We start from the raw sequence: 24,153 nt of genomic DNA, 5'->3' as shown, positions 1-24,153 counted from the left end.
TCCCTTTGTGTTAGAGATAGCAGCAAGAATGTACAAAACAGATGAAATTATGAAAAGTGAGAAAAGCATCCAAAAATTCAGGGAGGGCAGATCACACAACCTGTAGATAGGAAGGAAAGCACAAACAGTGCTCCTGGAGGAGATCACACAGGTTATTGGCAAGGTTAAGTGTAGACAAAAATACTCAGTGGAGGATAAAATGCAGTACGTGGAATCACAGGGGAGAAAACGTAATAGGTTGTAGATGGGAAATCAGTAAGGGAATGAAGCCTTGAACCCTGATACATGAGAGCTGGGGAAGGCAGCATTATCCTATCCACCATGATTACTGGGAGGTAATGCTGAAACGAATATTGCAGCCTAAAGCATACTGGGATGTTATAGCTATTAGCTATGATATTATATGTATTTAGTGTCAAAGAACTGTCACTGTGAACAAATATTTATACATATAGCTTGATAAGTGTACAATTTACTTTCGCACAAGTGACAAAATGCTTGTACCTCAGTTTTCAGGGAGCCGTACACAGTGCGTGTGGAAGACCAGAGCGCCATGCGTGGAAGTGCGGCTGTATTTAAGTGCCTCACTCAACCCTCCGTGCAGGAGTATGTCAGTGTTGTGTCCTGGGAGAAGGATACTGTATCCCTCATATCAGGTAAGTCCATTCATTGTGTCCATAATATCACAGCCTACTCTAATTCAGCAATTTCTTAAGAACATCTTGGTTACATGACGGCTTGAAATGAAGCAAGTCAAGCAATTAGAAGTCAAAAATTGTCAGGGATTTTTTGGATACTACCATTATGTTATGTCTAAGTGTTTTTTGTCATGTTTATATAGACTTCTTTTGATGTGTGATGCGAAAATTGCAGCATGACCACATTCAGTTCTCATAGTGACCAATGTAATACATTCCTATAGCTGTGACCATAGCGTGACTTTGGCGTCACTAAAGCCATGTCGCTTCAGACTAAGGTTATTAATTGTAATTACAAGTATTAGAATTCTTGCTGAAAAATGGGTATACGTTACATATAATGCGTATTCAGTTTCTGCTGATTTGCTTTCATCGCTAAAATTGTATTCGGAATATCTGCAGCCCTTCTCATGCATGCAAATACCTAATTGATCTATAAAGAATCAACTATAGTTGCGAAAAAAAATCACCAAAATTGGTAAAAGATGTGATCTGAATGCCGGAAGTGATGGTTTAAGTCTCAGAGAATCTGCAGATTTTCTGCATCTTCACTTACACCACTGCAGAGTTTATTGATAATGGTCTTTTGGGCATTATATTTGCACAGAAAAAGGTCTTGAGAGAGGTCAAAAAATGGCCAAATGCTGACAGTCACTCAAATAACCATGTGTCACAATGAGGAAAAAGCATCTTTGTGCACAAAACGCGTTGGACCTTGAAAGGGGTGAGCTACAGCGGTAGGGTTCAACCAAAGAACATGAAATTGAGGTTTCTAGTCTGATGATTTCTGCCGTGCCGGGTAATAGTCGGGTCAAAATTTCACGTAAAACCATGAAACCATCCTGTCCAATCATAATAGTTCATACTGATGGTTTGGGGATGGTTTCTTGGAACACCTTATCCTACTGAAGCCACCAATTGAAGCATTGCTGCTGACTATAGTTTGTGGTCATAGACCTACCTAGTAATGGACAGTTCCAGGAGGTTTACTTCACACGTCCCATGCACAGATGGATCCATAAGTGTGTGTGCTTGTATGTGTAGCCAGTATGTCAATGTATTGAAATGAAAAAAAGCTGCAAACGTACCTAATAAACTAATACCTAATAAAGTGTATTCTAAAGTGGGGTGTTCGCCCGTGAGGTCCTACTAGATGGGATTTACATTACCATGGAGCCCTATAGTTTTTTGCCTTTAACATTTTTCGACACCATATAATGTAGCTGTACTACATCCGTGTGAGATAAAACTTGTTGCGTTGCTGTAATCCTCACTCTTTACATATACAACAGATAACTGGAGAACACTTCACTCTACAAATGTAATTCATTTTATTTGACCCAGATTGAGAAAAATAAAGTAGCAATTGACTTTTCAATTATGCTTGAGGACCATAAAAATGGAAATACATTGTTACCTCTCTGACCTGCTGCTGCGGGGAGGTGACATCTTCGCTATGCTACATCATTGTAGTCTGAGCTTGCTGTCCATCTTACAGACAACTTCTCTGTTATATGGTCATTGATACTTATTGATAGGCATCTTGTAAGAACAATTAAGTGTATTCAAGGAGTAAAGTTGGCCTATACTATCTGCTATACTTCAGATCTCAGATAAGATGAGTATGCATGTGTAAAGGGGTATCTTGAGGAACACCTGCCAGCTAAACAAGTCTTCAGCCAATAGCTGTTCCCCCTGACTCCCCGTTACACATGCATATACATCTTGGCTGAGCAAGCATACATGTTTTTAATAGGGAGGGCAAAAATTCAACAGATTAATCCTTTTATTTCAACATCTGCCATCAGGATATAGTGGAATCCCCCATACATTATATATGGTCATTAGAGATGAGCGAGTAGTATTCGATCGAATACCTCTCTCCCATAGGAATGCGTGTAAGCGGCCAAGCACCAAGGGGTTAAGCGCATCATACATTCACTGTGCTTAACCCCTTGGTGTTCGGCCGCTTACACGCATTCCTATGGGAGCGAGGTATTCGATCGAATACTACTCGCTCATCTCTAATGGTCATCCAATCTCACTGAAACTGATGTGTCCCTCATGTACTCCCCTTATGTCAAGAGTTTCATTTTGACTCCTTTTGCCCATATATATTGGCGCACCTTTTTTCAGTCTATAGAAAAGCGTGATATAGTGTGGGATCCCCACAAATGTCCATTATGGGTATATGTTGGGGTAGCCTTCCAATGTACAGTACAGGATATCTATGACATGGAATCAAACAAAATGTGAACAGAGCCAAACTCAACTATGGCATTCTAGATTTTCCATTTTGCCAGATTTCTCCAGTTTTCCACTTTATGATCCCATTAGAGCAGTTCTATTTTCTTCCTCCAGGGGTTTTAGATATTGTACTTAGGGGTTCCAGAGCTGGTTTCAAAATCAAGGCCATAGGCCTGAAACCAGAACCCAGCCCTAGGTTGTTCTGACTCCCACCTCCTCTCCTGTTGTCACAGGTACTTACTTGTGCTATGGGGTCTTGCACTTTATACCCTTGTAAATCCAACCTCCATTGCACAGGTAGCTAGTGGTTTCCTATCATGTGACCCAGGGTCAGAGCCATCCTGGAAACCCTAGGTACAACATCTAAGAAGGTCCTGAAGAAATCATTAAAACGAGGGCTCACTGATGAACCCCCATGAACCAGATATGGGTCTTTATGGTGTGTGACAGCACATTACATTGTTTGTATAAAATGTACTTGCAGGAACTAAACAGTGGATGGATCTGGAAGCTGAAGACTCTGTCCACTGTGTAGCAGCAGTGCCTGGTTCCTGCAGATCAGCTCCCATTTACCTGAACGAAACCTAATCTGCAGTAACCCATCATGATCAGGACCCATCGTCATCAGGAGTTGTCTGCTCCCAGCTCTGTACACTGTATAGTCCTGGTGTCGGATCCTGCTGAGGACAGCCTCCTGCGCAATAACTATATAGGGTGTCAACCCCAAACGCTCTAATACTGATAAGCTATCCTAAGGATAGGTCATCAATTATAAAGCCTGTAAAACCGCTTTAACTTGCAGCTTGAAGATGGGACAGCATGTGCAGTGTGACATAGCAAACATATGTGTAGTAATATAATACACAGTTTCCTTTAAGAGTTTCTCCATACCAGTCCTTATCTTTCACAGCACTAGGCTTCTTTTCCCTGTTTAGTATAACAAGACTGTAGCGTGCTGCTTTTCTGTTGCTTGTATTACCATTTTCCCTTGCTTATGTTCCTAAAATAGATCATTGCCTGTATAAGTTTTCACATAAACCTGTGACATAAGATACACCATTGGTCAGCAAAAAACTCAATGTTCTTCCCAAAGTCATTACTCAAGCACTGCTAGTTGTTAAATTTAACACACCCCAGGACCCAGTAATCCATAGATCCATCAGACACCCAGATGGGAGACCTTCCCGTTAGGATATACAGGTGCACAGCTAATTATAAGGCTATTACAGACTAATACTATTACTGGTAATGCGAACAATGAGGCTCGAATTAGTGCAGGTGCAAACACTTCTCTGAGCCAGTGTCAGGGGGGAGGGATGCCGGATGGATTTCTAAGTCTTGTAGTAGATGTACTTCGACCCTCGCCAGACTAGAGAACTACAGACTAGGGCATGTTGATCCAGGGTTTTTATACTGACTGCCAGATTGGATTTTTTTTCCCCTGAAATGGGGCAATTGACATGAGCCTCATGGGGTTTTTTTGCCTTCCCCTGGATCAACACTGTAGGGGATTGTAGGGTTGGACTTGATGGACTGATGTCTTCATCCAACCTCATCTACTATGTAACTATGTAACCAATAACATATCTTCTTATATAACATCTCTATCCATTCCTAATGGAATATAATGGAAGACCGAAGCATACTGTTATCCTGTGGACAATAGTAAATGGGCACATTGACTTATTCAGATAACAAGATGGCGACTTCCATTGTGAGCTGCATCCGTCTCAAGTTTAAGGAATATGAAGACTATCATTGAGTACGCCTGTCTTCAGAAATGCCCACCTTTGACTTTAATGGTGCCATACCCATCAGCATAGGAAACAATGGGTTATGTTGTATAGGTTTTCAGATACACGGGTCAGCACTAAGGATATATGGGCTCTGCTCACATTTCATTTTTGGTTTCATTGAAGGTATATGTGGGAAGTTCTCCTCTTGATAAAATGTATAGCGTGTATATGTGTTATTACTCTGTATAGTAAAGCATAGTAAGTTACACTTTACTGTACAGTGAAAATAAATGTACGGCAGTGCAGCAAAGGACGTATACGCTGCGTGTATGGAGGCTTATAGACATGTAGGAGGCGCTGTTTGAGTCAGGGAATACTCATTGTCTATACCAATGATATAGACTGTAATGAGATACGAACGCGGCCTTAAATATATTTTATTCTGTTTTACGCTATTATGACTTTGCTTTAGCACTTGACATTTTCCCACTTCTTGGGACACCATAAGAAAAGTTCATCAGACGGAGTAAGGACTAATCCAGAATATGTGGGACTTATAGTATATGCGGCTTGTACCCCTTGTATATCCTTTGGATTACGTAATACTGTACGCTGTGAATATGATGATCATACGACATACGTGGTGTAGTCTATGTCCCAAGGTAGTCTAAATGAGAGCTCGGAAATATATTTATGTACCGACCAACTCTGACCCTTATGCCTATAGGATCCTGAATTTGGGGTTGGGGTATATTGGGGCTGGGGGGGGGGGGGGGAAGAAATATCCAGCTCTCAGCCATCTTCCCTGTGAGGCCTGGCGTGATTCTTATCTCATCACCATGGAAACGGGAAGAGAAGGTGCGAGATGTTTTCATTTTCTGTGTTAATTCAGATATTCAGATGAAGTTGTGAGCCGTGCATAGAAAGGAGGGAGGGAGAGGAGAACAGAGGAGGAGGCAACAAAGGAAGGAACGGGGGGCGCGGGGAGCCAGCGCCGTGATTGATGGAGAGATGTGAGAGAATATTAGAAGTATGGAAGAAGTAGCAAAGTGGGAGAAGAAGGAAAAATAGGAAAAATAAGCAGTTAGAGAAAACCAGAACCGCAGGGAGACTCAAGACATAAAGGAAACTTGTGCCTACTTACTCTACGTTTTACATGGATTACATAGTCCATATGCTTGGATAAAGGCATATGCCCGCCAAGTTCTGCCAGGGAGGGTGCGACGTTACACTCTCATAATAAGGTGCCCACACGTGTCGTCCAAATCCAACCATCTTCTAAGGTGTATGTGCACCCTGAACAGTTTTGTGGGACCGGTCGACCATCTATTATGTATGGGACTCTGGATTGTAACATGGCCGATCCTTTGTTGTAAAAGTAGATAAGTCATCAAAGGTGTCTTCAGTAATCTAAGTCATTAAAGGTCCCCAAGAGGTGTCTGACTGCCCTCTTCTTATGGAGACCCATCTAAACTCAGCATGCATGTGTTACAGGGGAGTCTTAGGAAATGGATGTCAGCTGGGCCCTCATTCATCTGACGGCCGTTCAAGGTGTTTGACCAGTTTTGGATAGATACGTCACCACCCACCAGACGTACCTGGCAAAAAATATACTCCCCTTTCTTCTTTAAAAACACAGGCACTCCAGTACGGTTAGGGAAGAATTGCTGTAGGTCAAATGTATATGGCCAACCTTAGGCCCGGTTCACCTCTGCGTTCGGGCCATTCCGTTCCCCTCTCCGCATGGGTATCCGTTCGGGGGAGGGTTTCCTTAGCAGCCTTCCCTAATGGAAACCCGAACGCAGATGTGAACCGGGCCTTAGTCGGTTACTAGACTAGTAGAGGATTGTGCCAAATTTTACAACACCTTTCCAATTCAGGAAAAGATCCCCAAGTTCATTAGTGGCAATTGGTAGATCAGAATCATTGTTCAGGTTGCTTCTACAATGATCACTGTAAGGCTGGGTTCACACAATGTATTTTGGCTCGTAATTTGGCACGTAGACGCCGCGGGAGCTTTTGTGGGCCGTAAAATCACGGCCACAAAATAGCGCTGCATATACGATCCGCGCTCCCATTGAAATCAATGGGAGCGTATACGGCCCACAAAAGCTCCCGCGGCGTCTACGTGCCAAATTACGAGCCAAAATACATCATGTGAACCCAGCCTTATAAAAATCTGCAGTGGATTGCTGATCAGAAGGAAGGTATGACTTTACAATGGGCACGTCGCGCAGGCGCTCGTGTTACAATCGGGTGCAGTTGGAATCCTGACTGACTGAACAGAGTGGGCATCGAGCACATTTTTGATGAACACCGAAGTGATTCAAGACTCATGATGGAGAATGTGGGATATAGTAGGAGGCATTTTGGGCAACCTGACAACCATAAAAGACCTCAGTACTCAGCTATATTTAATACTGGTGTCAAGTAACCATCATGGAGTACTATAATCTACTTTAATCTATAGATTGGGCAGTTCCAACCTTAGACATGAGATTTTTTTGTTTTTGACCAATCCCACAAAACTTTAGCTTTTTTTTACAGCACATATGTTCAGGATCTAAACCAATGTCAGGCAGGAATGTGTGATTCAGAGCTCCAGTCCGAGCCAATGTCAGCGCGCAATGTCATCCCCCTTATCTGCTCCTGCCCCTCCGACATTGCAGAGCTTAGATAACACATCAGACATCAAAAGTACCTGTACTTGTTACTCAGGAACTGTGAGGGCTAGAGAGACAATATCAGCTGTGCTGGAATCAGTGGAGCAACGACTATTAACATATACTAAGGACTTAAATTGGTGGAGGTGGTGACAGTACAGAGACTAATAGAATGTCAGGCACAGAAACTAACTACAGTGATTGCTCGGGAACGGTGGGGGCTACAGAAAAAATTCCAACTGTGCTGTAACCAGGGGCACTGCAGCTATTATATCATAGCTGGACTTGTTGGGGGTGGTGAAGTGTTTTTTTTAATGCAATAAATGTATTGTGAAAATCATTGAAATGATCTCTTTTTCTGTACCATATGTATGTATTTTCCTTTCATTTGTTACTCTTACATTTGCATTGTAGTTTTCACCATTACATTACATTAAACAGTTAATCCAAGGTAATGAATTCCATTTAAATCTCTACATATCTTGAAGTCTTTATGTTGCCAATGTAGATAAGTGGAGGGCATTTTGGGTAATGACCTGAGAAACAAAGTTACAAAGTGCTTCATCGCTGATACCAGCAATAGTTCTTTCATGTGTTCTGGTGCTGTATGTACAAGGAAGTTTCTAGTCAGACGTGTAACATGTTGCATTGACAGGCTTGGAAAATTCAGAGGCCGATCTCATCATCATCATCATAGCTATCAATCTAATATCAGGTTACATTTAAAGGGAAACTGACAACAAATGTGCAGGCAGTATGGTATAGAGCAGGAGGAGCTGAACAGATTGATATATAGTTTTGTGGGATCAGATGGCCCCCATATAGCCCTGATCTCAACATCTTCCAGTCTGTCTGGGATTACATGACGAGACAGAAGGATTTGACCAAGCCTACATCACAGACGATCCTGTGCTTCGTTCTCCAAGATGCTTGGAGCATAATTTTATGGGTGAAAATTCAGTATAACTCCTCATATACCCATCTAAATTATGCTTAGGAGTCCAGTGGGCGGTCCTACTCCGTGACAACTACTTAATTAGGATGATTTACAAGTACAGTATACTGAATCTTTTCCCTACTAACCTATATATCAATCCGCTCAGCTCCGCCTGCTCTATTACTTGATGCCCACGGATAGGATTCCATTTTCAATATGACAGGACATTCACCTAAAATGTGAAGTTATTATATAATCCTACAGGTTTATGGAGAACCCTCTTTAGCAGAGAACTATATGTATCACAATGTAAAAGTATAGACTCATGTCTGCATTATAAACAAACTCAACTCTGCTACATCTGTACGTGGTACCTGCATTGCTTTATTGCTTGCATGTACAGGCATTGTGCTACAGGACTTATCACTGTCTTACAAATTTTCTTCCCAAACTGTGGCGTCTTGTTTGCTATCCCAGTTTTGCGTCTCGCTATGATGAATATTTAAGGTTGAATGCCAGTTCTTCTCTTTATTATGTAAATGATTTGGCCTCATTATTGGTTGCGACTTGATGGCGCAGACTCTGGGTACATGAGATCAGCAGCAGCTGTCAGTATCTGTGCTCACATTCTGTCAGAGATACAGGGGATCTGTATACCGCCTGTCACTGATACATACACATATATGTGCAAATATCTCCTTAATGACAGGTGGGCATGTTCCAGAAGGAAAGGGCTCGCTCTTTGTTTCATTTAGCGTGCTTACAGATGTTTAGAGAGCTGCGGCTTAATTGGTGCATTATTACGTGGTGGTATGATGTGTGATATGGTAGAACGAAACAACTTTACTACATTTTCATGCTCTTAAAACCACTTGGGTGGTAAACATATAGACAATTTCCAAAAAATGTGTAAAAATGATCAATATGCTGCTACATGAAAATAAGCCTCCTTGCAGTTCCTGGTTTTCACAGAACGAGACATAAGATTCAGGGTAGACGTTACGTAAACGCAACATAACGTAAACGGAAAATGTTTTTAGCTGCTGCAGAAATGGAACAAAAAAAAACGCTGTATTTTACTGCACCAGCAAAGTGAATGAGATCAGTCCATGCAATTTCATCTACATATTGCAGGGGTAAAAAATATCTGCATTTTCAAAAAAAAAAAAAAAAAAAAGGAAACATTTTTGACATATGCAACATGTTCATTTTACCTGAAACGCTGCATTTTTTTCCCAATAGAGTTGTGTTGGGTGGTGAAAGCAAAAATGAAAAACACAGCGGAAAAGCAGTAAAAAACAAAACAAAACCACAAGCATTTTTGCGTTTTTTTGGCAGCTTTTCTTAGCTATGTTTCGCTGCGTGTTGTCTCAGCAAAAAAAAGGTTTTTCTACTAAACACACCAACCTGGCATCGCAAGAATGATCCTATAGAAGTGAATTGGGTGGTGGCTGAGCGCGCAAAGTCACCTGGGGAGCTTGGGGAACCTCATTGTCATCATCATCGGAGAGCTGAGTAAGAACTTCCTATATATTTCCCGTTCCTTTTGTAGCCATTCTTTGCATTGGCTCAAAAAAACGCATGAAAATCTGCAACAAAAAAAGCTGTGTTGCCGCAACGTGAGGCCTCATGGTTTCTTGGATGTATTTTGGAAGTGGATGTCTGAACAAGCTGTTTACAGAGGACTTGTAATATCCCCTAAAAAAGCAATAACCTTATTGATCGGTGTCCCAACTCCACGTCTTTTACCTTTTGTATTGGTCATGTTTTATATTACAAGAACACAATGCGAATTCCTCCATTTGCCAGAACCCAAATCCCTCCCATATGGCTACCATTTTGTATATCTATTTTCGCCATTCTCCTACAAGCCGCTATCACTTTCAGTTTTTCGTTATGCTAATTAATGAATCAATTGACAACTGGGTGGTCCTCTCTGCCAATGTCAAAATGACAGGAAGATGTTGTTCTGACCCCATCACTCATCTATCACCTATCCTGTGGTTCTTTATCGGTCTTATAGCTATTCTCACCCCAAAAAACATTTGAGAAATAGCCTGCGCATTGGAGTAACTTTGATCTGGGAATATGCCCTTCTTTACTAGACAGTATTCTGTCACGTACATCTCCATTCTGTGCTATAGGCCATACTGGCTATATATACTGTAAGGCATTGATATAAGTTTGTCTCTCCACACCGTGTAATAAATCTCTGACCCTAGCGGCGGTGCGGCTGGATATCTTGTGTATTCTGTCTGGAGAACTAAATACCTTTATACTCGCTGTCAGACATGCTGAATGTTTGTGTATGCATCCTGTCAGCATTACTGAGAATCTGTGTACTCCTCCTGTCAGAAATATTGAGTATCTGTGTACACATCCAGTCAGTAATACTAAGCATTTTATTCCCAGCATGTATCTTTGATACTACGGGCTGAATTGCCTTGAAATGAGACTGTTTACCTGAAGCTTAGAACAAGTTCCTCCATTTTCGCCCATTTTATTATTGCTAAATGAAATGCATCTCTCGGTCTCATCTATCATTTGTTCGGTACATACACATTTTATTCAGCCGGAAAAGCTCTGCATAATACTGAGATGGTGGGAATCTGTGTCGCCTATGCTGAAGTACAGGGATTGCAGAGCTACACCTAGGCACCGCCACCTACTGCCCCATAAGCCACGACATGACTGTCAGAATATACTGTCATGCAGTATAGAAACAAGATGTATCATATATAGGTAGTGAAACAGCTCTATTTGGGGTCGTCTCGCAGTGGGGCAGTGGTATAGTCACCTGCAGGTACTCTTTCCTTTCCCCATACACCCGTACTTTTGGTGGGTGTCTAGTAGGGTTGAGGGATCGGAAAGGATCGGATCCTGATCAGCGATCGAGCAAATTTCACGATCGGGATCGGATCAGCTGGAAAATGATCGAAAATTAGATTTTAAAAACGATCCTGAAATCTTATCAAGGTTGGCTCAACCCTACTCCATAAACCTAAAGTAACTAGGGTTGAGGGATCGTAAAAGATTGGAACCCAATCCGTGATCAAGAAAATTTCATTATCGGAATCAGCTGGAAAATGATCGAAAATCGGATTTTAAAAACTATCAAGATCGGCTGAATCCTAGTGTGTAGCATAAAGGAGGCCAACATGTCCAACCCTTCGCTTCCTGATACCTCCATAGGCCAAGAGTTGGTAGTCCCCCATAGTCACAAGATTTCTTGGCTGGTCCTGAAAACGGACATGCTGGATTCTTCATTTCCCTGAATGTGCTAACAGTATAGTCAAGACACCACCATTTCAGATTAGATTATGTGATTGACAGCGGTGCAGCCAACTTCATCTAGTGTGTATGGCCACTGTGATGTACGGGGGATTCAGAAGCTCTGGTTTCTTTCCCAAAAGCAGTCTTTATTGCAGCAGACAAGTTTAAAGGTACAGGTAGTGCTGCTCAGCATGTCAAAACAAACAAATGAAAATAAAGACCTACGCCTCTTCGGCGGCTTACTAAACGAGTTATTCCCTCACTAACCAGGGGGTCAGCCTACTGCTGACCTCCTAACAAACAGGGTTCACAAGTATATAAGAGGTACACATACCCAGCCCTTTAACAGCATCCTTTTTGGCAGAGCTTTCCCGGATTGGTTGAGTGTGTGTTTCAGTCTCTCTCTCCTCTCTCTCTCCCTAACCAGCACACCTGTGCTACTTACAAAGACCTGCTGGTCAGTTCCCAAGACTGTAATGGATTGCCCTGCAGGACTGGCCCGAACTTTACTCCAGTCCGGGACCTACAAGCTAAACGCCTTTGCATACTGCAACAGTCTTGGGGGAAAATCGCCGTTCTCCCACACTATACCTCTCTCCACTTCACACCACCTATAAACACTACTACTAAAGTCCACCAGCAAAAAGGGTTTTGTAGAAAGACACAGTTTTGGCCTATCTTTAGACTAGACCATGAAGGTATGATTGGTGTTATCTTTATGGGTGTCGCTATGTCTGCTACTGCAGTTCAACACCACTGTTGGCACTCCCATACACATAAGAGTAAAGTTGACCAAGGCTGATGATTTCGGCAGGGCTGGCTGACCATTTAATGTATATGAGGCCTCCGAACTCGCCCCTGACAGATCACATCAAGTGAAGGAAGGATTGGACATATTGAGTGATCAGAAGTGCCTCTCCCTTTTGAGAACACATGCATACTCTGCCGAATTAAACATGCATGTATAGGAGGCATAGCTAGAATTTGTGAATACTTTAAATTCATTGGGATAGACTCTTTTACTTCCGAATGACCTACAAACGCACTGGCCCGTTTTCTAGCTATAGCCATGTCTTATTAGGGGCTTACTGGTCTATTGCCGTCACCGACCTACAGTAGGATATTAATAATGAAATGTTATAAATTCTGTAATGGTAAAGCTGGTTATAAACCTATATTATGGAGCATCTAGCTATATAATAATCCCATATAATAAGAGATGTCATTTAGTGCAATAACATGGCCATATATCACCTTGCATTGTACACACATTATACTCTCATGCAGACGTCCTTACTGATGTCACTGAAGGTTTTAATGAGAATATGTCTCCATTTTTTTCAGACGTTATATTATTACATATTTTCGTTGCGTTATTTAACTACTTTTTATGACCTTTCAAGACACTTTTCAGGAAATGATAACTGTGTACAGATGGGTGTATATTGTATAAGCTTGTAGATTTGTAGGGTTTGATGATTCACCAGTAACATTCAGTGTTGCTCAGCAGTGTAGATGAGGTCATACAAACTATGACACATGAAGTGAATAACATCCTTTTTTTTTTTTTGTGCCACTTAAGATTTTATTAAAGGGACCGTTGCAGTTTCACAAAATGGAGAGGTTGTTGCAATACTCTATAAGGGGGCTCCGGATCTTCACATTATCAAAGTACAATGCAGTATTATCGTTCTTAAGAAAGGTTGTATGCTACAATAAGAAATATATAAAACATCGATTGCTTTCATGTACAATAGTGAAAGGATTCTCTATCTCTTTCTTGGCTCATGCAAAAACTGGTATCAAGGACTATCCAATATCCAAAATCTCCAATCCAATCAGACTGGTCTCAGTCTAAAGCTACCAAGTTCTAGTATAAAAAGACAGGTGGTTTTCCAAATGGTTAACACTGGCCGGTACAGCTTTAGTTGAATAACATCCATTATGTTGTCACTATGCCTCCTGTCAACGGGTGGAATATGTTAGGCAGTAAGTGAACAGTGCCAGATTGGGATGGCTAGATGACTAGGCCAGAGCGCCTACAAAATGGTAGGTCTTGTGGGATACTATCAGTGTAGTGTGGTTAGGACCTACAGGTACCAAAGATGGTCCAAGGGAGGACAACTGAGGAACTTGTCAAAGGGTCTTAGGCTTACGGGTGGAAAGTCTAGACTGTCGACATCCAAAACCAATAGATGTGAACATCAAAATTTGACAGTGAAGCAGTATAATGTTACATGATGTTCATCCATGCACATTTGCCACTTACCTTGGGTAGAGATGGAAACATAATGCTCTATGAGAAGAAGACACGCCCGTCAGAGGCAATAGGATGCACTGAACAATGTTCTACTGGGAAATCTTGGGTCTTATCATTCATGTAGACGTTACTGTAAGGCCGGTTCACATCTGCATTCGGTATTCTGTTCGGGGAGTCCACATGGGGACCCCCCAAATGGAATACCGAACACATTGACAAATGGTAAGCAATGAAAGCACACGGACCCCATAGACTATAGTGGGGTTCGTGTATTTTTGGCGTGGTGTCTCAACGAGTCACGCGGAGTACTTTGTGAACTACTTTCCCCTGCGCATGATTCATGCAGACACTGCGCGGAAAACACTAGGCCCCATTATAGTCTATGGGGTCCGTGTGCTTTCATAAACTCACCACTTGTCAATGCGTTCAGTATTCCGTTCGGGGGGTCCCCATGTGAATACTGAACAAAGATGTAAACCAGGCCTCAGATGTAACACCTACCTACACATTGTACAGACCAATTACAACCCTTCATGACAGCAATACTCCATAATGGCACTCTCCTCCTACTGATCAGCTGAGGGCCACTGCACTCGTACAAGCACTTTGACCTCTTCTTCTTTGTTTACACGCACGCCCTCCATTTTATTGTGTCCTTGCAATATAACTACATCTTACTCCCATAGAAGTGAATGGGACAAGGCTGTTATTACAATGCATGACCCCTGTGACAGAGATGTGTTCCCTTCAAACAGCTGATCAGCAGGGGGCCCCAGGGTCGGACTTGATCATAGGTCATCACTTAAGACAACCCCTTTAACATTATGGCTGATTTGTGTATATGTAAAGAGAGCCAAGAGATTTTGATGAAAAAGCAGAGATGAAATTCAGAAGGGTTACATTGCATGTTATAATATTGTAAAATAACCACCTGCAAAATAAACATATAATTTTAATCTAAAATACGCCTATTGGTGTGAAACATACAGAAATAACTGGTACTCTTGAAGCAGTCTTGAGCCCTAAATGCCTACAAGCAATATCTTCCTCCCCCTCCCTGCACATTGACTTCTACACAGGTCACAGAGCATGCCCACAACACACTCCCGGAGTCAATAGATCAATAATATCACCCTTTCAGACTGACCAGTTTGCATAAATACAATTATATATCTGTTTGCAACAATTCTGGAATACTGTGGAAGTAAATGGTGGCGAGACCTGTTGTGGAGATGTAATTACCTCTGTATGAGTATACATCTGTGACATACATGTATGGGACATTGACTCCATCTTGGAGTAGACAAATAGTAAAGTACAGCTGCTCATACATTTTTGGCAGCTGTTGACCAAATAACGGTTTGACGGATAACTATTCCTCCAGACCATAGAGTATACAGGCATCTTCTGTTCAACCAAGAGTCCATGCGATTTCACCAGGGAGACTTTTGACATTGACTTGCATCTTTGAGAGCAAAAGATCAGCCATGTTGGAAATGAACATGCTCAATTCTTCCTTTCCCCAACATAATTGATGGATTTGTTCAACCTTATGTTTTTGTGTATGACCACATTAATATTGTTATATAGTAACACTCTTCATATTGTGTTAGCAGAACGGTATTCTTAATACAGATTAAACTTTACAAATGCTCTTCTCTGTTGATCCTCTACTAGACCAGAGGAAATCTAGTAAATCTTCAACCTGCAAATCCACCATTCTGTTATTATCAATGATTTAGCTTTAGGGTCCATTTACATGGAGTTTGCGGCCGCAAAATAACGCGGCGTATACGATCCAGGCTCCCATTGAAATCAATGGGAGATTTTACGGCGCTCAAAATCTCACACGCCGTATACGTGCCAGGTCACACGGCACGTTACTCCGTGTGAATGGACCCTTAGGGCTAGTTTGCGGCCGTGCATTTATTCACGGCCGCAAACTAGCGCGGCGCATACGATCCCCGCTCCCATTGAAATGAATGGGAGCGTGTACGGCACGCAAAGGGTCACGCGGCGTACACGTGCCACATCACGCGGCACGTTACACCGTGTGAACAAGCCCTTAAGGTGATTTTCCAGGTTCAAACTCTTAATATCTTGGATATCAGATGAGTGAGGTCCAACTCTTGGCACGTTTGGCACTCAGATGTTGTGGCCTCTGCAAAGCTTTCCATTATTTGTTTGCTCCATTCATACTTGCTTACTGTCCCGAATTTGCTGGGACTGTCCTAAATTTCCAGTAACAAATTGGGATTCTTTATGCAAACCCCACCCAAAGTAGTTGTTCCTAGCCAAGTTGGTGACTGTGCCAGGGATGGGACTTAAAGGTGTATTCTGGGACATATATATTGCTGACCAGGTTGTCAATAGGGTGGCTGTCTGTCACTTAGGACAACCGCCAACCTGCCGGCATAATATATTGCGGCTTTATCCCTTTCACTTAAATGGCTGCTAAGTAGATGGACTGCCGGATGGTGGACCAAGGTTAATGAAAAGTTCACATTGCTACAGCCCCTACAAACATCTAGTCAAAGGGGTACCAAGAGTCAGACGACCAATCTAATATAAAGATAAAGATATCCTATCGGTAATCTGAACCTGGACAACTCCATTGAAAATTCCTAAAAAAGTAGTAGATGTTTGGAACGAACTACAAGCCGGAGTGGTCGAATAATCTACAGTAACTAAATATAAACCTGGCCAGTATACAGTTAACCTGAAGGAAATCTGAGTCTAAACTGGAGAGACAAAATCTTTACCTGCCACAAGTTTTCTGTCATTTTTTTCCATGTTTTTTAAGACTAGGAAACTGGATCTGACCTTTTAAGTGTTAAATATAAATAAGGACGAACTGAGACATAGACGAAGAACTGCTAGTCTATTCCTTTCCCCTCCAACTTTCTTGAAGGCTTCTTCCTGCAGCTTGTTAGGGTGAATAAATGAATCATTGAGAGAAAGAGAAGTCCTGTGTTACGCGAGATGATTTCCGTACTCTCACACAAATCTCTGTATCATTATCACTGCCAAACGCAAACAATGCCCAGTGTCCGTGGATCAATTGGAAGCATTTAGTCTTTTGACTGGTGGAAATCAATGTTCCTGTAGCGACTAATGCTCATAAATAAGGAAAAACAAACAGCGCACCCATTATGAAAATTAAAAATGGAAATATAGTACACGTTTTCTACTTATCATCTTCTATTTTCTAAAGGCTGTTCTAATAAGAAGGCATCACAAGTAGGATGGCCACCAGGGCCGCCGATAGGCCAGTACTACTGCTACTGGCGTCAGGGGCCCGGCCAAATTTTAAAATGGGGGGGGCCCGGGCCCCCTGGCGCCGGCAGCAGTCATTATATGTCCTGTTTCAACTCAGATCTGCGTCCAGAGGACGCAGATCTGAGTTGAGCACATAACGCGGCTGAAGCGAGGAGCTGACACAGGTCAGCTCCTCGCTTCGCCGCTGCCGCCTGTCTCGCTGACACATATGCGGCTGAAGCGAGGAGCTGACCTGTGTCAGCTCCTCACTTCGCCGCTGCCGCCTCTCTCGCTGACACATATGAGGCTGAGCCGGAACCCGGCTCAGCCGCATATGTGTCAGCGAGAGAGGCGGCAGCGGCGAAGTGAGGAGCTGAGACAGCTCAGCTCCTCGCTTCAGCCGCATACATGTCAGCGTCAGGGAGAGAGGCGGCGAGGCGAGGAGCTGACACATGTCAGCTCCTCGCTTCAGCCGCATATGTGTCAGCGAGAGAGACACCCAGCGGCGAAGCGTGGAGCTGACCCGTGTCAGCTCCTTCCTTCAGCCGCATGTGTCAGCGAGAGAGACGCGCAGAGAGCGGCGAGGGAGCGGAGGAGAAGGTAAGTTTAATGGGGAGGTGGAACGTGAATCTGGGGGCAGATGAAAGAGCGGATGGCATGACACTGTGGGGACATGAATCTGGGGGCAGATGAAAGAGAGGACGGAATGACACTGGGGCAGATGAAGGAGGGGACGGCATGACACTGTGGGGACATGAATCTGGGGGCAGAGATGGAGAGGACATGAATCTGGGGGCAGAGATGTGGGGACATGAATCTGGGGGCAGAGATGGAGAGGACATGAATCTTGTGGCAGAGATGGAGGGACATGAATCTGGGGGCAGAGATGGAGGGGGGACATGAATCTGGGGGGACATGAATCTGGGGGCAGAGATGGAGCGGACATGAATCTGGGGGCAGAGATGTAGGGGGGACATGAATCTGGGGGCAGAGATGGAGGGAACATGAAACTGGGGGCAGAGATGTGGGGACATGAATCTAGGGGCAGAGATGGAAGGGGGACATGAAACTGGGGGCAGATGAAGGGTGTATATGAAACTGGGGGAGAGATAGAGGGGGACATATAATTTACGGGTGACTGTAGGAGGATTATACTGTGTGCGGGCACATGAAAAATTAACGAGTGGGCGGAGTCAACACAAAAGTGGGCGGGGCTAAATTTGCTGCGGCGCGCTAAGCGCGCCACACATTTTGTCCCTCTTTTAGTTCTTCAAAAGTTGGGAGGTATGGAGATGGGGGGACATGAATCTGGGGGCAGAGATGGAGGGACATGAATCTGTGGGCAGAAATGTGGGGACATGAATCTGGGGGCAGAGATGGAGGGGACATGAATCTGGGGGCAGAGATGGAGGGGACATGAATCTGGGGGCAGATGAAGCTAGGGGAGAGACGGAGGGGGACATATAATTTACGGGTGACTGTAGGAGGATTATACAGTGTGCGGGCAAATGGAAAATTAATGAGTGGGCGGAGTCAACATAACAGTGGGTGGGGCTAAATTTCCCGCGGCGCGCAAAGCAAAAATGGCAGGGGAGGGGGGGGGGGGGCCCAGACACTTAGGCTGTATGGGGCCCCAAAATTCCTGATGGCGGCCCTGATGGCCACTGCAGGAGAAGTCAAGTATTACATGACCATTCAGATACATGGCGGACCATTGAATACATGCACAAGTTTGGAGTGAGACGTACTTTGGTAGACTCTCTCCATTCTAGATCATAAAGGGATCCCCCATTCCTCAAATCTTGCTGCTTCTCTTTTTAGCTCTCCTCCATTAGGACAAAGCTGTGATCTGTGACTACAGTTTAGCTACAGTGACTACAAGATGTAAGAGGTAGTCCAAGACATTCCTCCTGTCCCTCCTTCAAGCATCCCTGACGTTTCTGACTGGCTGCCATCTATAACAGGTTTACCAAGACCTAAATGCATGAAGACAGAATACAGGATATTAAACTATTAGTATTGTTATGAACTTCAATACGCTAATTGAGGCCTGTAGAGTCGACAGACTTAAAATTGTTTAAAAATTGCTTTATAACCCTTCCCAAATGGCAGCAACAATTGCTTCTCTACGATCATTGCTGATGTCTTTCCTCTTTGGCATTAAGCCTAAATTCTGCAGACCAGCAAACTGCCAAAACTTCTACTTATAAAGCGGTGCCCACTAGAGATGAGTGATCCGAACAGCACGCTCGCATAGAAATGAATGGACGTAGCCGGCACGCGGGGGGTTAAGCGGCCGGCCGCCGTCAAAGCGGAAGTACCAGGTGCATCCATTCATTTCTATGGAGCGTGCTGTTTGGATCGGCTGATCCGAACAGTACTCGCTCATCTCTAGTGCCCACATATACTGGTCAGTCAATTAAGGGTATTTGATTATCGGCATGTGGCTGATACTTAACCTCTTAATTCCTATGAAAGCAGCAATGTTCTACTTACTTTTTTACATACTGTTCTGAATTTTGACCTAATTTTTGGTGTATTTTGTCATGTGCCGTTCTTCACTTGATTTGCCTAATTTTTAGACCTACCACAGGCCAGTTGCTTTTTATTGTGTCCTCCTAAATAAACCATAGAATTCACTGAGAATGTACTTAGTTTTTTTCTGTTTTCTCATGATTCTGGCCATACACATTAGATGTTATCTACTAGAGATGAGCGAACAGTGTTCTATCGAACTCATGTTCGATCGGATATTAGGCTGTTCGGCATGTTCGAATCGAATCGAACACCGCGTGGTAAAGTGCGCCATTACTCGATTCCCCTCCCACCTTCCCTGGCGCCTTTTTTGCTCCAATAACAGCGCAGGGTAGGTGGGACAGGAACTACGACACCGGTGACGTTGAAAAAAGTAGGCAAAACCCATTGGCTGCCGAAAACATGTGACCTCTAATTTAAAAGAACAGCGACGCCCAGCTTCGCGTCATTCTGAGCTTGCAATTCACCGAGGACGGAGGTTTCCGTCCAGCTAGCTAGGGCTTAGATTCTGGGTAGGCAGGGACAGGCTAGGATAGGAAGGAGAAGACAACCAACAGCTCTTATAAGAGCTAAATTCCAGGGAGAAGCTTGTCAGTGTAACGTGGCACTGACGGGCTCAATCGCCGCAACCCAGCTTTCCCAGGATCCTGAATGGAATACACTGTCAGTGTATTCCCGTATACCCGATATATACCCCGATACCCGTTCCAACGGTGTGCCCCCCCACCTTCACCCCAGAAATACCCTGCAAGTCCCCTAGCAATAGAATTGGGGCTATATACACCCACAATTTTTACTACTGGTATACAGTGCCATTGTCTGACTGGGAATTCAAAGAATATATTGGGGTTACGTGCACCCACAATTTTTACTACTGGTATACAGTGCCATTGTCTGACTGGGAATTCAAAGAATATATTGGGAATACAAATACCCTCATTTCTTGCTACTGCCATATAGTGCCAGTGTCTGACTGGGAATTCAAAGAATATATTGGGGTTACGTGCACCCACAATTTTTACTACTGGTATACAGTGCCATTGTCTGACTGGGAATTCAAAGAATATATTGGGGTTATAAATACCCTCATTTCTTGCTACTGCCATATAGTGCCAGTTTCTGACTGGTAATTCAAAGAATATATTGGGGTTACGTGCACCCACAATTTTTACTACTGGTATACAGTGCCATTGTCTGACTGGGAATTCAAAGAGTATATTGGGAATACAAATACCCTCATTTCTTGCTACTGCCATATAGTGCCAGTTTCTGACTGGGAATTCAAAGAATATATTGGGGTTACGTGCACCCACAATTTTTACTACTGGTATACAGTGCCATTGTCTGACTGGGAATTCAAAGAGTATATTGGGAATACAAATACCCTCATTTCTTGCTACTGCCATATAGTGCCAGTTTCTGACTGGGAATTCAAAGAATATATTGGGGTTACGTGCACCCACAATTTTTACTACTGGTATACAGTGCCATTGTCTGACTGGGAATTCAAAGAATATATTGGGGTTATAAATACCCTCATTTCTTGCTACTGCCATATAGTGCCAGTTTCTGACTGGTAATTCAAAGAATATATTGGGGTTACGTGCACCCACAATTTTTACTACTGGTATACAGTGCCATTGTCTGACTGGGAATTCAAAGAGTATATTGGGAATACAAATACCCTCATTTCTTGCTACTGCCATATAGTGCCAGTTTCTGACTGGGAATTCAAAGAATATATTGGGGTTACGTGCACCCACAATTTTTACTACTGGTATACAGTGCCATTGTCTGACTGGGAATTCAAAGAATATATTGGGGTTATAAATACCCTCATTTCTTGCTACTGCCATATAGTGCCAGTTTCTGACTGGTAATTCAAAGAATATATTGGGGTTACGTGCACCCACAATTTTTACTACTGGTATACAGTGCCATTGTCTGACTGGGAATTCAAAGAGTATATTGGGAATACAAATACCCTCATTTCTTGCTACTGCCATATAGTGCCAGTTTCTGACTGGGAATTCAAAGAATATATTGGGGTTACGTGCACCCACAATTTTTACTACTGGTATACAGTGCCATTGTCTGACTGGGAATTCAAAGAGTATATTGGGAATACAAATACCCTCATTTCTTGCTACTGCCATATAGTGCCAGTTTCTGACTGGTAATTCAAAGAATATATTGGGGTTACGTGCACCCACAATTTTTACTACTGGTATACAGTGCCATTGTCTGACTGGGAATTCAAAGAGTATATTGGGAATACAAATACCCTCATTTCTTGCTACTGCCATATAGTGCCAGTTTCTGACTGGGAATTCAAAGAATATATTGGGGTTACGTGCACCCACAATTTTTACTACTGGTATACAGTGCCATTGTCTGACTGGGAATTCAAAGAGTATATTGGGAATACAAATACCCTCATTTCTTGCTACTGCCATATAGTGCCAGTTTCTGACTGGGAATTCAAAGAATATATTGGGGTTACGTGCACCCACAATTTTTACTACTGGTATACAGTGCCATTGTCTGACTGGGAATTCAAAGAGTATATTGGGAATACAAATACCCTCATTTCTTGCTACTGCCATATAGTGCCAGTGTCTGACTGGGAATTCAAAGAATATATTGGGGTTACGTGCACCCACAATTTTTACTACTGGTATACAGTGCCATTGTCTGATTGGGAATTCAAAGAGTATATTGGGGTTATAAATACCCTCATTTCTTGCTACTGCCATATAGTGCCAGTTTCTGACTGGTAATTCAAAGAATATATTGGGGTTACGTGCACCCACAATTTTTACTACTGGTATATAGTGCCATTGTCTGACTGGGAATTCAAAGAGTATATTGGGGTTATAAATACCCTCATTTCTTGCTACTGCCATATAGTGCCAGTTTCTGACTGGTAATTCAAAGAATATATTGGGGTTACGTGCACCCACAATTTTTACTACTGGTATACAGTGCCATTGTCTGACTGGGAATTCAAAGAGTATATTGGGAATACAAATACCCTCATTTCTTGCTACTGCCATATAGTGCCAGTTTCTGACTGGGAATTCAAAGAATATATTGGGGTTACGTGCACCCACAATTTTTACTACTGGTATACAGTGCCAATTTCTAACTAGGAATTCAAAATGCGCAAGGCTCCCGGAAAGGGATGTGGACGAGGCCGTGGGCGAGGTCGGGGGAATGGTTCTGGGGAGCAAGGTAGCAGTGAAGCCACAGGGCGTCCCGTGCCTACTCCTGTGGGGCAGCAAGCATTGCGCCACTCCACAGTGCCAGGGTTGCTTGCCACATTAACTAAACTGCAGGGTACAAACCTTAGTAGGCCCGAGAACCAGGAACAGGTCTTGCAATGGCTGTCAGAGAACGCTTACAGCACATTGTCCAGCAGCCAGTCAGACTCTGCCTCCTCTCCTCCTATTACCCAACAGTCTTGTCTTCCTTCCTCCCAAAATTCCGAAGCTTTACAGAACAATAACCCAAACTGTCCCTGCTCCCCAGAGCTGTTCTCCGCTCCTTTCATTGTCCCTCAACCTGCCTCTCCACGTCACGATTCCACGAACCTAACAGAGGAGCATCTGTGTCCAGATGCTCAAACACTAGAGTCTCCTCCATCTCCGTTCAATTTGGTGGTGGATGACCAGCAACCCACCCTCATCGACGATGATGTGACGCAGTTGCCGTCAGGGCATCCAGTTGACCGGCGCATTGTGCGGGAGGAGGAGATGAGACAGGAGTTGGAAGAGGAAGTGGTGGATGATGAGGACACTGACCCGACCTGGACAGGGGGGATGTCAAGCGGGGAAAGTAGTGTGGATGTTGAGGCAGGTGCAGCACCAAAAAGGGTAGCTAGAGGCAGAGGCAGAGGTCAGCAGCTTAGGCGAAGCCAGGCCACACCCGGAATCTCCCAAGATGTTCCAGTTCGTACCCAGCCCCGAAAAACTCCCACCTCGAGGGCACGTTTCTCGAAGGTGTGGAGTTTTTTCAAGGAATGCGCCGAGGACAGATATAGTGTTGTCTGCACAATTTGCCTCTCGAAATTGATTAGGGGCTCTGAGAAGAGCAACCTGTCCACCACTTCAATGCGCCGTCATTTGGAATCCAAGCACTGGAATCAGTGGCAGGCAGCAACGGCAGGACAAAGGCCGCCTGCCGTTCACGCCACTGCCACTGCCTCTGCCACTGCCTCTGCCTCTGCCACTGCCACTGCTGACTGTGCTGGCGATGCACTCCAGAGGACGAGCCAGGACACCACTTCATCTGCCTCCGCCACTTTGTTGACTTCTACCTCATCCTCCCCTGGTCCTGTCTTATCTCCTTCTCTTGCACCATCAAAGGCACCATCAGGCGTTTCTTTACAACAACCCACCATCTCTCAGACATTGGAGCGGCGGCAGAAATACACTGCTAACCACCCACACGCGCAAGCCTTGAACGCCAACATCGCTAAACTGCTGGCCCAGGAGATGTTGGCGTTCCGGCTTGTTGAAACTCCCGCCTTCCTGGACCTGATGGC

At 43.7% G+C, this 24,153-nt stretch overlaps 1 protein-coding gene across 2 annotated transcripts in view; it reads left to right on the top strand.

Annotated features, from left to right (window-relative positions):
* DSCAML1 (DS cell adhesion molecule like 1) overlaps positions 1 to 24,153 on the top strand; it is a 193,479-nt gene that overhangs the window by 40,174 nt on the left and 129,152 nt on the right. For both annotated transcript variants that reach the window (XM_075279726.1, XM_075279725.1), the window contains exon 3: positions 510 to 656. In XM_075279726.1, coding sequence (XP_075135827.1) covers positions 510 to 656 — 147 coding nt within the window. The remainder of the gene's footprint in view (positions 1 to 509; positions 657 to 24,153) is intronic.

The sequence above is a fragment of the Leptodactylus fuscus genome, chromosome 6 (genome assembly GCF_031893055.1).
Source record: "Leptodactylus fuscus isolate aLepFus1 chromosome 6, aLepFus1.hap2, whole genome shotgun sequence".
In the NCBI taxonomy this organism is placed as follows: Eukaryota; Metazoa; Chordata; class Amphibia; order Anura; family Leptodactylidae; genus Leptodactylus; species Leptodactylus fuscus.
Note: the sequence above shows the minus strand (reverse complement) of the source record. Positions and strands in the feature narration are given on the sequence as shown.